The 17,052-nt window shown below is 44.2% G+C and overlaps 1 protein-coding gene across 1 annotated transcript; it reads left to right on the top strand.

The window, feature by feature from the left end:
- Window positions 1-1,384: 1,384 nt before the first annotated feature.
- On the top strand, window positions 1,385-16,687 carry actr10 (actin related protein 10). The gene is made up of 13 exons (XM_074615055.1): window positions 1,385-1,563; window positions 3,220-3,292; window positions 3,385-3,467; window positions 3,597-3,705; window positions 3,959-4,066; window positions 4,327-4,394; window positions 4,579-4,658; window positions 5,925-5,960; window positions 6,357-6,436; window positions 6,564-6,637; window positions 6,879-6,960; window positions 15,276-15,477; window positions 15,598-16,687. The coding sequence occupies exons 1-13, from the start codon at window positions 1,487-1,489 to the stop codon at window positions 15,777-15,779; spliced, it is 1,254 nt and encodes a 417-aa protein (XP_074471156.1). The 5' UTR covers window positions 1,385-1,486; the 3' UTR covers window positions 15,780-16,687.
- The last annotated feature ends 365 nt before the right edge of the window (window positions 16,688-17,052 follow it).

The raw sequence follows: 17,052 nt of genomic DNA, 5'->3' as shown, positions 1-17,052 counted from the left end.
TACACACAGAAAAAGTTCCAGTGACCTCATGTGGTGGCCCAGTGAGCGTACACCATCAGCATCCATGAGTTACATCTTTGTAAATAGTCAGAGGGACAATCGTTAGACCTTTTTAAAGGGCCCATATTGTAAAAAGTGAGATTTTCAGGTCTTTTAGATTATAAAGCAGGTTTAAGTGCAATATAAATACTGTTAAACTATCAAAACGTTCAATATACGGAGAAATACACACGGCCATATTCAGATATTGTGCGTTTGAAACAAGCCGTTAGGATTTCTGTCCATTTGTGATGTCACAAATATACAATATTTAGACCATTACATGGTTTTAAACGTAAACATTCTCAATGTGTCTCAGTTTATTTCCTGTTGCAGTGTATGTAAATAACATCAGCTGGCAGGAAGTAAACATGGACCCAAACTGTTGCCTAGCAATGCAATTCCTTTGCAATTCCGTTGAAATGCACTAAAATGGAGCGTTTCAGACAGAGGGTAAATACAGGTATATTCAGGCAGACAGCATGAGTAAAATAAAGTTGTTTTTTTTCAATATTACAGCATGTAAACATGTTCTAGTAGAAACACGAAATACAAGTATGAACCTGAAAATTAGCATGATATGGGATCTTTAAGAAAGTTTATATCAGTTTACAATTAATTTATCATTCATTTTCATTCAACTGAGCTCTTCACTGTTACCAGTTATCCCTAGAATACAGGAATTTTCAACGCTTCAAAAAATACATAATATACAATACACGACTCATCACAGCACAACAATATATCTGCAATATATGAAAAGTAATACAATTATGTATGCCGAAAATACATTTGAATTGAAGGCTATTTCTTCATTTTTTTTAGGCCTTTATTTGACATGTAATGATAGTCACAGCCTAAGAGACAACCACAACAACAACACATAATAGATGTAAATCCCACTCTACCTTTTATTTACTCTCTACTTCATAGATTTTTTTGTTGTTGTTGTTGTTGTTTTTTACATTTATCCTTTGATATTGCAATATATTTGTATTATTATTTTGTATTTGTTTGTTTGTTTTATTGACACAACAAACATTAATTACTTATTTTTTGTTTTCTTCCATTTACATGCATGTTCTTTTTAAATATCTATATATTGTAATTTGCTTAATGAATTGTATATATGTGTATATATATGTTTTTGTTTTTATTTTGTTCTTTTTTTATTTTTATTTATTATTGAATTGACGCTTTGGCAATATTGTTCACCTGACAGTCATGATCAATAAAGCAAATTGAATTGAATTGATAGTCTTGAGACAGGTGGGATTCGAACCCCAGGTTTCCATCGTTCTAATCATTTTGAGCGTATTTGTGATCAGGCAATCCACGTGACGTCATCGCGTTTCCTGAGGACCGCAACCCAGCCCAACCGGAAGACAACTGATGTGTTGTTGATGCTAACTGGCTCAACACTGACTTTATCTAACAAACTAATAAAATGCCATTATTTGATGGGTTGGGAAGTGGAGGAGAGAAGACTGCCATCGTTATTGACTTAGGAGCAGCTTACACAAAGTGAGTATCAGCTGGTAGCACGTCTAGTTAACAAATAACTATATATATAGGTTAGCATAATATGCTAACGTACATATCTGTTGTCTCTAAGCAACCAATACAGAGATAAACTTCATAAACACATGATGTATAAACATGTATATATACTGGTGGTAAATGCTGTTGCGTTAGCCAGTAAGCCGTCCAGTCAATGCTCACTAACATTAGTCATGTCAGTGTTTAGCTATAAGGAGCTAAACTAGCAGGTAGCACAGTTACACTGTCAGATGAAGGCTTTTCAACACCCTAGGTATTTGGGTAAATCTCAAACAATGAGCCAATTTAAACCAGAATTCAGACCAGACTAGGTTTCTGTCATTTATCCACTGTGAGATAAAACTACTGCTCCATTGTTGACTGTTGTTTGAGTGACCTAAATAGGTTTTTGCTCATCTGAAAGCTGTCTGATACTAAAAGTCACTTCATCTGTCATTATATCTTACACATCTCCCCACAATTAGGGTATTTACGATAAGATAAGATAAGATAAGATGAACCTTTATTAATCCTCGGAGGGAAATTCAGGTGTCAAAGCAGCAACATCAGCAAACAGAGTGAAACACAGGAGAGGTAAAGGCATACAAAAATTATAATTATATATAATTATAAATATATTATATAATACATATTTACGATGAGCACATCGCTGAAGATTTACCAAAAATTATACAATACAATTCTTAATTTTTTTTGCTGGCAGTGAATATCATCTTGCTGAAATTGTAGGCAAATGTATTATATTATCAAGATGAGAAACTGGCCTGAGGCAAGTCACATGAAGATCAAGAGGACTGTTCTTCTTTTTTAATAATGATTTCTTTGTCTACAATTTCTGTCCCACATCATTTGACACAGAGCTGCTCCGTTATTTTTAAATGCAACTTGCTAAAATGATTATGTAACCCTTTAAAGGTCCCATATTATGCTCATTTTCAGGTTCATACTTGTATTTTGTGTTTCTGCTAGAACATGTTTCCATGCTTTAATGTTCAAAAAAACTTTTATTTTCCTCATACTGTCAGCTTGAATATGCCTGTATTTACCCTCTGTCTTAAACGCTCTGTTTTACCGCATTTTGACGGAATTGCAACGGAATTGCAACAGAATTGCGTTGCTAGGCAACAGCTTGGGTCCATGTGTACTTCCTGCCAGCTGAAGACATTCACATACACTTCAACCAGGAAATAAACTGGGACACATTTAGAATGTTTACGTTTAAATCTGTGTAAGGGTCTAAATATTGTATATTCGTGACATCACAAATGGACAGAAATCCTGACAGCTTGTTTCAAATGCAGAGTTTCGGAATACGGGCTGTGTGTATTTCCCTGTGGATTGAGTGTTTCGATACTTTCACAGTGTTTATATAGGACTTTAGCCTGCTTTATAATAAAAAAAACATGAAAATCTCACTTTTTTATAATATGGGATCTTTAAGCCAAGTCTTTGTATGCAGTCCCGACTCTTGCTTGTATCATAGAACGTGTAGGAGCCTTAAAAAAGGTGACTGATTGCATTATTCTTGCTAGTAATAATATTGAACAACTAAAAGTAAACATCTCGATCTTCTCTGCACGCCCTCTAGCTGCTCTGCTGACCGTTTTCTGTTTCTTGCAGATGTGGCTTTGCGGGGGAAACGGGGCCCAGGTTCATAATTCCGAGCGAGATCCGGAAACCGGGACAGCAACAGGTGAGACACCGCTGTGCTTTGCTGAGTGTAATCATTTGGAAGGATGTTTGGAGACTGCAAAATGATGTGTTAATGTGTGGTGTCACTTTCAGGCCATCAAAGTTGTTCAGTACAACATCAACACAGAAGAGCTTTATGTCATCCTCAAAGAGTTTATCCATTTACTGTACTTCAGGTGAGACTCTGCTGCTGTTAGCAAGTGTTTAAACATCCTTTTTTACAGAACATATACTGCTTTTAGCTGAAAAATGGAATGGTCCAGCCTCATCGAATCAATGTTTGTCCTCCCATTTGTCTCAATCAGGCACCTGCTGGTGAACCCTCGAGACAGAAGAGTGGTCATCATCGAGTCCATCCTCTGCCCGTCTCACTTCAGAGAGACTCTCACCAAGGTTTTCTTCAAACAGTTTGAGGTATGAAAACCAAGCAGATCAGTGTTTTATAGAAGCTGCCGAACACGTTTTGAAGAAGTGTTAATGCATGTAAGAAATTTACTTGTTTAAATATACAATAAATGTGATTTCCACATCAATTTGAAAAGTATAGGAACTTCAGCTTGACTACAGTAAAGAAAGTCCTGCAATAGCACACGTCTTTTTAACTTTACTGACAACCTTGATAGTGAGTGTGAGCTACAGTGTGTTATTCTTTGATGGTGTTTTCCAGGTGCCCTCTGTGCTGTTTGCCCCAAGTCACCTCATGGCCATCATGACTTTGGGCATCAACTCTGCTCTTGTGATGGACTGTGGCCACACAGAGACGCTGGTGCTACCTGTATCCTTTTCCTGTCATCTTGGAGTCTTCGACCTTTTAACGAATATTCCAACTGTTTAGGAATTGGATGTTTGCTTTCTTACCCACAATCAGGAGAGAAGATTGATTAATCTCTGTCAGCTCAATGGAGAGTATGGTCCAGGACACGTTTAGCCTCGACCAGCATAAAGACAGGAAGCGGGGGGAAACGACTAGCCCCTTTCGAAGGGGAAAAACTTATGTATAAACTTTATACGTTACCACCTTAACTGTGAACTCAGGTTTATGAGTGCACTCCTATTCTGCCAGCTTGGGAGGCCTTGCCTTTGGGAGGGAAAGCCATCCATAAGTAAGTAGCTCTAACAGATTTCAGAAGTGACTTTGCATGTTGGTGTACTATTTTGTGCACTCTTGTCTATAAAAAGAACACGTGTTGATTGCAAATATTATGACTGTAAAATGAAACCTTTGTTTTTTTTGTTTTAGATGTGCTTGTTTCCTCCCATAACTGCATGTGTCTGTATTTATTACAGAGAATTAGATGGACTTCTTTTGGAACTGTGCACTGTGGACACAGACACCACCACTGGGCAGAGTGTATCAGCTGCAATTGGTAATTACAGAAAAATACTTGTCTTTTTAAAAGGATACACTTGCAAAAGCTGATTTTTTTTTTTCGATGCAGAGAGCAGAAAAATATATGGGCTTTGACCCATAATGCGTCATTTACTATTCATAAGAAAAACTTGTTTCTGTGTGACATTTCAGCGAGTCCCTTTCTCAATTTGTGAATTATACATATGCATACAGTCTAATTTTAGAGTTTTCTCGCCACACTTTTTCTTGATGGAGGAAACCAAACTGAACGGTCGTGTCGAGCTGTGAGATCTACAGCTGCAGCAGAGTGAGAGAAGCTACACATATATGTATCAATAATTAAGACAGACAGGAGGCCGACTCTCTCGGCTGGGCTGTTGAACCAACTGCATTTCTGCAGTAAGAACAGAGGGCCTCAGATCTCTGTAATCAGAGAAAGATTAATGCCTGAAATCTCTATATATGATTTGTTAATTGTCTATGTCAGTGTTTCCCAAACTTTTTTTCTGGGAACCCATTTTTTTATAAATGACAAACCATCGCGACCCAATTCACAATAGGCCTCATCCATAAATTGTGAGAAGAGTGAATTTGTTTCGTAAATGAACGTTCCTGACCATTTTTACTGCCATTTCCGCATCACCAGATAGAATCTTGAATAGGTAAACCAGCTGTTTCGAAGAGATATACGTTTGATAAATCAGAACTTCGATTTATGCACGTTATTGGAAACCTATAAAAACATTATATACTTTATAATTGAGACCAAATAAATGCATTTAGGCAGAGTTAACAGGCTACCTCATTCTTTTTATTTCTCCAGCAAAACAAACAGAATGTACGCTAACCTTTCATATTAGATTCAGTGTTATAAGTAGGCTACATTTATCAGAGCAGTACGAACACTCAGGCTCCCTCATGTGGCTCAAAGGTGTACTGCAGATATAAATCCTTAAATACAAGACTGGAAGAAATTCTACAAATTTATTTTGGCGACCCTAATAAAATCTCCTGCGACCCACCTGTGGCTCCCAACCCAGTCTTTAGGAATGACTGGACTGTATGACAGTAGTAACGAAATACCACAATACAAGTTTCTTTTGCAACAACTGGACCGTCCTTTGCTACAGTGTCAGCGCACACATTCCCCAAACGCTGATTCAGCCCCATCGTGAATCTAACTTGGAAGTGAAATGAGAGAAATAGCTGATTTGTGAATAAGCCAACCAGAGAAAATTAAGTTTCTCCTCATTTATATGTCTCTTTTTAATCTTTTCTTCAGGGACCATCCCAGAGGAGACTGTGGAGGATATCAAGGGTAAGTTTGTTTTCAGGGTTTAAATTCTGCACCCCTCGCTTTTTCTCCCGTGAGGATAACGGATCGAGATTTTAATTATTTCCTTCAAAGACAGCATTCCCAAAAGCCTGCTCCCTTCACTACCATCTGTACACTGGAATATTATCCCAGCTGAAAACGGATGTGTGTTTCACAATGATGCAGTTTGTAATTTACTTGGTGCTGCAAAATAACCCATGCCAATAATGTAATTATAGCTTTCAATGAAGACTAATGTGCGTCTTAAAGCCTTTTAATTAATTACCGGTTGTTACATTGCCTACAGTCATTAAGGACATTCGTTAAAATGTTCATCCTTAGTTATAAATGTACCTGTCTTTTAGTTGGATGTCTGCTCATTGGTTTTGTTTCCTGCAGTCAGAACATGTTTTGTTAGTGATCTGCAGAGAGGCCTCAAGATCCAGGAAGCCAAATTTAACCTGGATGGTACAGCTGAAGTGAGTGACATGTTGTTTTTATACTAGTTACCTTAGTTATACTCAGTCTGTAAACAAATGTTTGAATTAAGTAATGCATTGCTGTGCATTTGTCTACAATTCTTCCTTCCTGTGAACGTGTTTGTAGCGTCCAGCCCCTCCTCCAGATGTTGATTATCCTCTGGATGGTGAGAAAATCCTGCACGTCAACGGATCGATCAGGTAGTTCATCAAATTATGTTTTGTTTTTTTGCTGTTGCCTTTAACTGAGACAAACACAGATATATAGCTCTTTTAAAAAAAAAAAAAAAACTAGAATGTCTTACAACTTTGTTTGTCTCTCTGCTCTACCGTCCATCTGTGGGACAAGATATTAGTCTTTTAACTTGCTTGTTGTCTGCACTGTGTCTTTAAATTTCTGTCACAAAGTTGTCACTCATTAGATTTTCTCTTTTTTCTCCAGGGACTCTGTGATGGAGATCCTTTTTGAACAAGACAATGAAGAGAAGAGCGTGGCCTCTCTGATACTTGATGCTCTGGTCAAGGTAGAGACGAGTTATTCATTCTAATATATGTCTCGGCATGTTTGAGGGCACGATATTATATTTATGAGCAATCACTTACTTGATGTAAAGTAATCAAGTAATATAGGTTGGGAACCACTGTTTTAGAGCATGCATGTTGCAGCAATATAGTATAATCTTACATGGCCCCTGTATGATAGAATGTGTGTGTTATTAGAAATCCGTAAGTGTGGCAGCAAACGCTTCAGGGTGTCGGGTCAGGACACTATTTAGTGCTCAGGTGTGATTTTAGATGAATAAGAGATGCAGTCCAAGTGTATGGTAATGGCTGTTTATATCAGCAGATAAAGTAAACAAAACAATGGTTTCTGTGTGGTCTGTAACAACAAAAACACAACAGTACAGAGTGATTAGAATTACTAGTGTATAAACATTAGCAACAAAAAGTGAGCCTAAAATACCACAGGCATTTTACAAAGAAAAAGGCTTAAATACAGATTTACTAATTATTATTATGCCAGTCTAATATAAATACATTAAACATAACACAACTCACATTTTGCATGGACGCACACGAAAAAAGGAATGTCCAAAAGTCCAACTGTCCTCTCCTTAACTGTGTTTTACTCTGCCGTGCTGTATTGGGGAGCCTGTTCAGTGCAGGCACACTGGTGACACATGCCCAGCGCATGATCGGGCACAGGTGATTGGAGGAGGAGACATTCACACTGGTGACACATGTACAGCGCATGCTCACGAACAGGAGATAATGGGAGAAGGCAGGCGCAGAGGCATGGCCTTTTTTACAGCCGCCCACAAATTTGGTGTGCAAATTTGTCATGAGGGATGCCTCTACTATGTCTAAACAGAATCATGAGGTAGGGAGGGCAGTCTGATGAGCCGTACCACTGGGCGTGTGTAGGTGCGGTCCTTCACTTGGACGACCGCAGTCCTCACTCGGCCATCTGCTCCAGGTATGACGGTCTTCACTGTTCCCACTTGCCACAGAGCTCTTGGAGTCTGCTGGTCCACGATGAGAACTATAGTTCCGATGGTGATGTCCTCCTTTTCTGTATTCCACTTCTGCCGTGCTTGCAACGTAGGCAGGTAGTGCTGTATGAAGTGCCTCCAGAAATGGTCGGCCAATACTTGAGTGTGTCTCCACCTTTTGCGACTAAGCAGTTCCGTTTCTGGGTAGACTACTTGTGGCAGGGAGGAGTCTGGCCGCCCCATCAGCAAGGAGTTGGGTGTGACAGGATCCGGGTCTGCGATGTCTGTTGAAACATAGCCCAAAGGCCTGGAGTTGAGGATGCTCTCAACCTCGATCAAGACGGTCCTCAACACCTCCTCTGACACAGTCTGAGCTCCTAATGTGGTGCGGAGGGCTGTCTTCACAGATCGAACCTCTCTTTCCCAAGATCCACCAAAGTGAGGAGCGTTGGGTGGATTGAAGCGGAACCTGATCTGTTCTGCAGCCAGCTGGTCTCGGAGGGCAGGTTCCAGGGCTTTGAACGACTCATGCAGTTCTCTACACCCTCCTTTGAAATTGGTGCCTTGATCCGATAAGAGCTCGAAAGGCTTTCCCTTACGAGCGATGAAGCGTCGGAGCGACATCAGAAATGAATCGGAATCCATATTAGCCAGCAGGTCTAGGTGGACTGCCCGGGTGGTAAGACACTTATACAGGATGCCCCACCTCTTCTCAGTTCGTCGTCCCACTTTTACGAGCATAGGGCCGAAGCAGTCCATCCCGGTAGAATAGAAGGCAGGTCGGAAGAGCCTCAAACTTGAGGGGGGCAGATCTGCCATTCTTGGAACTTGTGGTTGACCTCTCCACTTCCTGCACTCAGGACAGTTATGTTGATGCCTCCTAACTGCTTCTCTACCTCTCAATATCCAGTACTTTCTGCGCAGCTCGGCGAAGACACGTTCAGCTCCAGGGTGATGCAACTGACTGTCACAGTGCTGGATCAGGAGCTTCGTGACTGGGTGAGAGGGGGCAAGAAGTACCGGGTGCAGAGCTTCCTGGCTCAGGTTGTCACACCTGCGGAGTCTGCCTCCTACTCTGACCAGGTCAGACGACGCATCATACTCAGGAGCGAGGGTAAGCAATCTGCTGCTTGCCGGGATGGCCTTTCCTGATTTGATTAGCACAAACTCATCAGGAAAACTCTCCATCTGAGCATGTCTCAGGAGAGCCAACTCTGCTTTGCGGAAGTCATCGGCAGCAGGCTGAGTAGTGCTGTGAGCCGCCCCATGTAGCGACTGCGTGGTAGCTTTTAGGAGTTCCTGGTAAGTGCTGAATTGTTGGACGTCAGGTATTGCTGGACTGGTTGCTCCTGTAAGCAGGCCACAGAACACCATTTTCCTGAGCTCTCCTACTTCTTCTGTAGGTTCTCCCTCTGGTGCCTTTGGCCAGCGGTTGGCTGGCAGCTGCAGAAAGGGTGGCCCTTGACTCCAGCGATTCTGTCCAGCGAGCTGAGCCAGTGTTTTTCCTCTTGTAATATCATCAGCGGGATTTGTCGCTGAGTCGATATAGTGCCAGGCTGCAGGGTCAGACAGCTCTTGTATCTCTGCAACTCTGGTTCCCACAAATACCTTATACCGGCATGAATCTGACTGAAGCCAGTTAAGTACTGTGGTCGAATCTGTCCAGTACACCACCTCCTGGATTTCAAGAGTGAGCTCTCTCTTCAGGACCGAAGACAACTGTGCTCCTGTCAGGGCTCCGCACAGTTCAAGTCTTGGGATTGAGAGTTGCTTCTTAGGTGAGACTCTTGATCTCGCAGCCAAGAAGGCTACATGAACTTGTCCGTCGTCCTCTTCAGTGCGCAGGTATGCTACGGACCCATACGCACGCTCAGAGGCGTCACAGAACACGTGAATGCTCCGACTGCTGCTGCTGCAGTCCCGGCTGAGGTCGTTGTAGCATCTTGATAGCGTTATCTGTGTTAGCTGGGGAAGTTCACTTTCCCACACCTGCCAGGCTTGAAGCAGGTCTTCTGGTAGGTGGGGATCATCCCATCCTCTTTTCTTGTCCCAGAGACGTTGCACGATGACCTTAGCTCTCGTGGTGTATGGGTTAATGAACCCGAGAGGGTCGTACTGCTGGGCAAGCAGTCGGTAGATGTTGCGCATGGTAGGCTCTGGACTTCCACTCTGGTGGTGCTTGTATCGCAGTGTATCAGACTTGCACTGCCATATAAGTCCGAGAGTGCGCTCTTGGGGGTCAGTCACCTCCTGGGTGAACCAGAGTTCGCTGCTCTCTGACCGAGACTCCCTTGGAAGGTGGCCAATGACTGTGGGCACGTTGCTGGCCCATTGCCGCAGTTCAAATCCACCCTCCATGAGGAGGGATTGCAGTCGATCCACCAACTTCTTTGCTTGCTCTTCAGAGGGGAGGCTTTGCAAACAGTTATCAACATAGAAACAGCGTTCTATTGACAGACGGGCATCTTCTCCTGGCTCTGTGTGCTTCTGAACATGAGCTTGTAGGGCAAAGGTGGCGCAACACGGGCTGCATGTAGTCCCAAAAGGGAGCACCTGCCACTCATAAATAGTGGGTTCCTCATCTACCTTCATGTCGCGCCACAGGAAACGGAGGAATGTTCTGTCTTCTTCCAGCAGGCGGACCTGGTGGAACATCCCTTTAATGTCACTGCTGATGGCAATTGGGTGTTCCCTGAATCGAAGGAGGACTCCTAAAAGGCTAGCTCCAAGTGTGGGCCCAGGCAGAAGTTGGTCATTCAAGTTCTGGCCCTTGAACGTGAAGGAGCAATTGAACACTATCCTGTCTTTCCCATTGTGGTGCACCATGTGGTGCGGGATGAACCACGAATGGCTGCTCTTTTTAGCCTCTGTAGGTGACATGGGTGTGACATAGCCAGCGTCGAGCAACTTGTGGATCTCTTTGGAGTAGGCCGCTGCTTTCTCCGGTTCTCTGGCTAGTCGTCTTTCTGTCCCACGTAGCTGAGTCATCACTGCCTCCTTTTGTGCATGGAGTAAGGGAAGATTTCCCTTCCACAGAAGTGGGGTGGCATACCGTCTTACTCCCTGCACCTCCACCATAGTCGTCTTCTCCTCAAGCCTTCGGACTGCCTCTGCATCTTGCTTCGACCTGGTGATTAGCCGCTCACTCCGATATGGCAGGGTATCCAGTTGCCACAGCTTTTCCACATGGCTGAAGAGCTCGGCTTCTGGAGAGGTACAGGAAGTGAAAAGACACTGCTGCGGAGTTAGGCGGTGGCGCAGGAATCTTGATGGGCCTTGTAGAGTCCACCCGAGTCTGGTGTGCACGGCCGCAGGTCCACCAGGAGGGCCCAGGCGTACCAGTTCCACTGGAGTGATCAGATGTGGGTAATCCGACCCGATGAGCAGTAGTGGCTGGGCCTCCTTGATGCTTGGCAGCGGTAGGTCCTTGAGGTGACGGTACTTCTCCTGCAGAGCTTGGACTGGGTATGTATGGCGGGCGAGGCCAAGTTCTTTTGCTGTGAAAGCTCTGTGGATCTGGAAGGACTTGCCAGGCTGTAATGCAGAAGCTACGGAGAACGACACTGTGGCTCCATGGATGGTGCGAACCTCCTGCCGGACAGTGCGGAGTGCCAAATCTTCAGCTTCCCCGTGAAGGCCTAAGCGATCAGCAGCTTCATGCAGCAGTATGGTGCGCTCTGAACCATCATCTAGTATAGCGTAAGTCTCCAGTACTTTGTCGCCATTCTGGAGGATGACACGACTCAACTTGAGAAGTACCTGGCTGCTGCTTGTTGGCCGATCTAGGTACAGCGTCTCTGAGATGGAACTTATCAAACAGGTGCTTTCTTCAGTCGCTTTGGGTTTACCAGTTGCTGCAGCATATTGGCTGGTATTGACCTCATGAAGAACCTCAAGGTGCTTTCTTTCACACTGTTTGCACTTGGCCTTGAGGGAACACTTCGCTGCTTGATGCTCACGGCCGCATCTCCAGCACCTCTTGTTTGCCTTTATCCATTCTGTCTTCTGCTCCTTTGACAACAGTTTGAAGTTGCTGCACTGATTCAGGTAGTGCTGCAGAGAGTCGCAGAATGGGCAGTACTTCTTTGGTTTCTCCTCTCTTGCCTCCCCTGCAGATACAGTCACTACTTTCTCTGATTTCTCCTTCTGTTCACTACCATGGAGAATAGTAGTGGTCCTTTGCGACTTGTACTCAGGACGCTGGTCTCTGCGTGGAGCTTGCTTCTCTTGACCTGAGTCGCTACAGTACTGGCTTCCATCCACCTGTACACGCACCTCATACTCAAGCCATTCAGCCAGATCAAGCAGTGTTGGAATAGGAGTGTGGATGGGGTTCACAAATCTCTGAAAGTTGGCTCTTAGGTCATGTGGTAACTTAGCTAAGAGGCGAGATACATGTGAACCACACCGCAACTCAGTCCAGCCCTGGCCTCCCAACTGGTGCAACATGCCCACTAGTGCCCGGACTTGTAGGGCAAATGACTTGAAGGCTCTGATGTCACCACTTTTGATGTTGGGTCCATCCATCAGATTGGAGATCCGCTTCAAGGCAAGTTGTTGAGGTTGACCGTACATCTCAGTGAGTGCTCTCATGGTATCACTGAATGGGAATAGGCCGTTGCTGTATGAATCAGCAATGAGCAGTGCTTCTTCACACTTAAGGTGGTCTGTCAGTATCTGGAACTTAAAGCGCTCTGGAGCATCAGGTGGGAGAATGTTGTCCAACGCCAGTTTCAATCTTGCGAACTCACGTGGGTCCTCGTGTACAAAGTCGGGGATTGTCGGCTTAGGTCCACAATAGGTCTCCACCGGTGGGTGTCTGCCGTGTGGGGTTTGAGCTTGAGGCCGCTCAGCTCGACGCAGGTGATAATCTGGATACCGGCGGAGATCATCTGGGTAACGGTCATCCCATTGTCTGTACTGATCATCAGGACTATAGTAGCCATAATCAGGACGATAGCGATCCTCAGGGCGGCTTCTACGATCAGGTGAATGATATCTGCCATCTTGCCAATAGTAGCGATCATCATGATGGGCTCTCAGACTAGGCTGTCGATAAGGTTCAGCAGGCTGACGATGGTGGTCGCCATGGCGACGATAAGTCTCATTGTGAAGAGGGCGGGCCCTGTCATTAAGCTGACTGTATGAAGCATCATATGGAAAGCGAGAGCCGTCATCAGGCTGACTGTAGGAGGCCCCTTGTTGAGGGTGGTATCTATCATCACGTGGGTGGAGGCTGTCATCATGGCGACGAGAGGCGTCATCAGGCCGGGATCGATACCTGCCATCGGGCGCACTGAATGTAGCACCATGAAGGTGGCGGTAGCTGTTGGCTGGCTGATGTTGAACAGCGTCAGGTGGAGGACAGCCCTCATCATCTTGTTGGTGCTGCTGTGACTGTTCCACTGCACTTGAGCTTTGAGGCAGAGGGGACTTTCTACCTTCTGGTGTTAGCAGAAGGGGGTCTTTGTAGCTAGGGGATGATTCACCTGAAGTTGCTGGTGAATGTGCTGCATGTTGACTGGACAACCCTGCTCCCTTTAAACTGTCACTGAGCTCCTTAATCGGGTCACGTTGGCTGCCTTGTGGGTGTGAAGACTCATCACTGAGTGGCACCTGCGGAGCACCTTCACGTTGACGTGGGTCTTGATGACCACTAAATGGCGTCAGCTTACTAGTGGGCGCAGGTGTGTATGACGTCTCATACTCATGGCGTCTGGGCCGAGACATGACGTATGGTGAAGCTAGTACAGGAGAGCTGGAAATCTTGTCTGTAAGACGTTGCACATCTTGTCGCAGTTGGTCATTTTCCTCTCTAATGCTACGAATATATCTTCGGACATCAGCGGAATCAGCCTGACTGGTCTGCTCATCAACAGGCATGCGGTGCCTAATAGGGTATCTGACCTCATAGTCCTGAAGATATGATGGCAGATGGCTGTGTCGCTGTGGCCGTCGGTGGTCCACATCTCGTTGTGGGTCTCTTTCATCTGGCCTGAACATCCTGGGCTGAAGCGGTTGCTTGTAATCCGGCTCGAAGGACCAAAAATTGTATGATAGAATGTGTGTGTTATTAGAAATCCGTAAGTGTGGCAGCAAACGCTTCAGGGTGTCGGGTCAGGACACTATTTAGTGCTCAGGTGTGATTTTAGATGAATAAGAGATGCAGTCCAAGTGTATGGTAATGGCTGTTTATATCAGCAGATAAAGTAAACAAAACAATGGTTTCTGTGTGGTCTGTAACAACAAAAACACAACAGTACAGAGTGATTAGAATTACTAGTGTATAAACATTAGCAACAAAAAGTGAGCCTAAAATACCACAGGCATTTTACAAAGAAAAAGGCTTAAATACAGATTTACTAATTATTATTATGCCAGTCTAATATAAATACATTAAACATAACACAACTCACATTTTGCATGGACGCACACGAAAAAAGGAATGTCCAAAAGTCCAACTGTCCTCTCCTTAACTGTGTTTTACTCTGCCGTGCTGTATTGGGGAGCCTGTTCAGTGCAGGCACACTGGTGACACATGCCCAGTGCATGATCGGGCACAGGTGATTGGAGGAGGAGACATTCACACTGGTGACACATGTACAGCGCATGCTCACGAACAGGAGATAATGGGAGAAGGCAGGCGCAGAGGCATGGCCTTTTTTACAGCCCCCTTCACCATCTTTTGAGCCTTGGTTGACGTTATTCCATTTGGATTTTGCCTCACTAATCTTCCCTTTTGGTGGATAGCAGTTTGAATTAGTTTCTCCCTAATTATGCTGCTTTGAACCCTCAGTATGTTTAACAGGAGGAATGCAGCAACCCAGTTTTGCTCTCTGTATTGCACAGCCGCGGAGTCGAGTGTACAGTTTGATTCGGTGTGGTTGCTATGGCGACACTCAACTGAGGCCGCTCCATGTAACCGAGAGCAGTTTTGTTGTTCCATGTGGGGATCAAGTCGGCCCCGGACCGGGCTAATTAATCTCAGCGGGTGCAGCAGCAGCAGACATTACACAGCCTGCTACAGCAATACGTTTAAACCCCAATCTGTGCAGCACTCTACTCAGGATATATTGATATATCAGCAGGGCTGAAGAGAAGGCACTGTAGTAATGCCAGCTTCAGCTTCTTCCATCCATCACATTTTGTTTTAGTCTGCACCTGAAAACCACAAAATGCTGTCCTGTAGTGGTAGAACTGCTGCTTCCTCCTGCCTTATCTTTACTCCTACTGCACTGGCAAAATGTTTTCATTGTAATCCCTCTCTAATCCGTCATATCAGGGTGAAAAGAACAGGTGAAACCCAAGTAAATGTTCTAATTTGGTAAATGTGTGTTTCCCTGTAGTGCCCCATTGACACCCGTAAGGTGCTCTCGGAGAACCTGGTGGTGATCGGAGGCACGGCCATGCTGCCGGGTTTCCTGCACCGCCTGCTGGCAGAGATACGCCTCCTTGTGGAGAAACCCAAGTACAGCGACGTGCTGGCCAGCAAGAGCTTGCGTATACACGCTCCACCTGCCAAACCCAACTGCACCGCCTGGCTCGGAGGTCAGACATGAGATTTTATTTAAATATTCATCACTACCCTTTGAACTGAAGTGAGCAAAATAAGCAAATGGTATCATTTGGAAAGCCCTCTCTGTATTCATACTGTCCTCCGCTCTACAGGTGCTATCTTCGGGGCGCTGCAGGACATCTTGGGCAGCAGGTCGGTGTCACGAGACTACTACAACCAGACAGGCCGCATCCCAGACTGGTGCTGCTTGAGCTCCCCTCCTCCTGAATCTCTCTACGAAGCAGGAAAGACGCCTCCACCACTTATGAAGAGAGCCTTCTCCACAGAGAAGTAGAATGTGCTGTAACACAATTCAAATAATGTACTCTCTTTTACTCGCCGTAATAGATCAGTTCAGTAATCTTAAATGTAACATTTCATGTGTCGACTACACGAAACAGCTGTCTAGTAGTCCCACGTACGTTGTTGTATGCACCCACTGTGGGCTGTTTGACGATCAGGTGAGCTGGTTTCTGACCTCACCAGACAGAACAGATATTGGGATTTTAGGTGGTTACATTGATATTCTACAAGAATCACCGTGTTAGAATTTCAAATAGTTTCATTTGAAGTCTCATTGAGCAAGACTGAACCTATACTCACTTTAACGCCACTTTGTTTTGGATTTTGTTGGCAGTTAAACTAAAAAAAAAACACGTCGTGTTCAGCAGAAATGTTTCAGATGATTACCAAATTGAACTAGTCATCCAATCGTCAGCCGAACTGCAGAAAATGTTGCTGAACTTTGAAAAGGCAGACGTTATTCCAGTAGGATGTATGATTAAGTGTGCTGATCTGAGTGTTTTTTTACGGTAATGTCCCATGAAGTCCTACCCCCCTCCCCCAAAAAACAACAAAAAACATGTCACTTATTTATTATATCGTTGTGTTTAGCAGTTGTTGAACTCAATAAAGTTCCTGTACACTCACACAGTTATTCCAGCTAATAACGGCTTTTCATGTAAAAATGTAGCACATGTAACAGGAGGGTCAGAGATATGTGAGTCAGTGGTGATCTGAACACATCCACACTGTCCTGAGCAGTGGTCTGACCAAGCTAAATGATTGAAACCACCTGTGTGTGTGTCAACCATAGTAGTTGTTGTTGTTTACAGACTAAAACATCTTCCAAACAATGTCATCTTGATCTGTAACCTTTAAATCCAACTACTGCAACAAATAAATATTCAGAATCTAATCAGACTTGCTTTTTCTGCCCTTTTTATCCTAGAACACGGTGTATGTTTTAAAAAAGAATCTCAAATATTTCATAAAGAAATAGCTGATTAGACAGCTGTCTGTTTTTGTGTGAAGATAGCTTACAGACACCATCCTGAACTATGAACAACATTCCTATTTTACAAGTCTTGAAAGAGTCCACAGACTTACTTCCAAAAGGTAGAAAACAACTCACTGCATTGTCTATATAAACTTTAAAGAAGTTTGAATCACATCTAGTTCACTGTCAACCCAGAAAAGTGCCTTTTCCCCCCCCCAGAGTATTGCCTCGGGTGCTGCCAAAATCACAGTTTCTATTATTATGCTTTCGCACTGGTGACAGCCATCCC

This window comes from Sebastes fasciatus, chromosome 18 (genome assembly GCF_043250625.1).
Source record: "Sebastes fasciatus isolate fSebFas1 chromosome 18, fSebFas1.pri, whole genome shotgun sequence".
NCBI lineage: Eukaryota > Metazoa > Chordata > Actinopteri > Perciformes > Sebastidae > Sebastes > Sebastes fasciatus.
Note: the sequence above shows the minus strand (reverse complement) of the source record. Positions and strands in the feature narration are given on the sequence as shown.

What these genes read in the sequence shown, in the direction of transcription:
- actr10 (XM_074615055.1), top strand. Translation starts at nt 1,487, where the DNA reads ATGCCATTATTTGATGGGTTGGGAAGTGGAGGAGAGAAGACTGCCATC. An exon ending in GAGTGTATCAGCTGCAATTG is followed by an intron (nt 4,659 to 5,924) that starts GTAATTACAGAA and finishes TCTTTTCTTCAG; the next exon opens with GGACCATCCCAGAGGAGACT. An exon ending in GACTGTGGAGGATATCAAGG is followed by an intron (nt 5,961 to 6,356) that starts GTAAGTTTGTTT and finishes TGTTTCCTGCAG; the next exon opens with TCAGAACATGTTTTGTTAGT.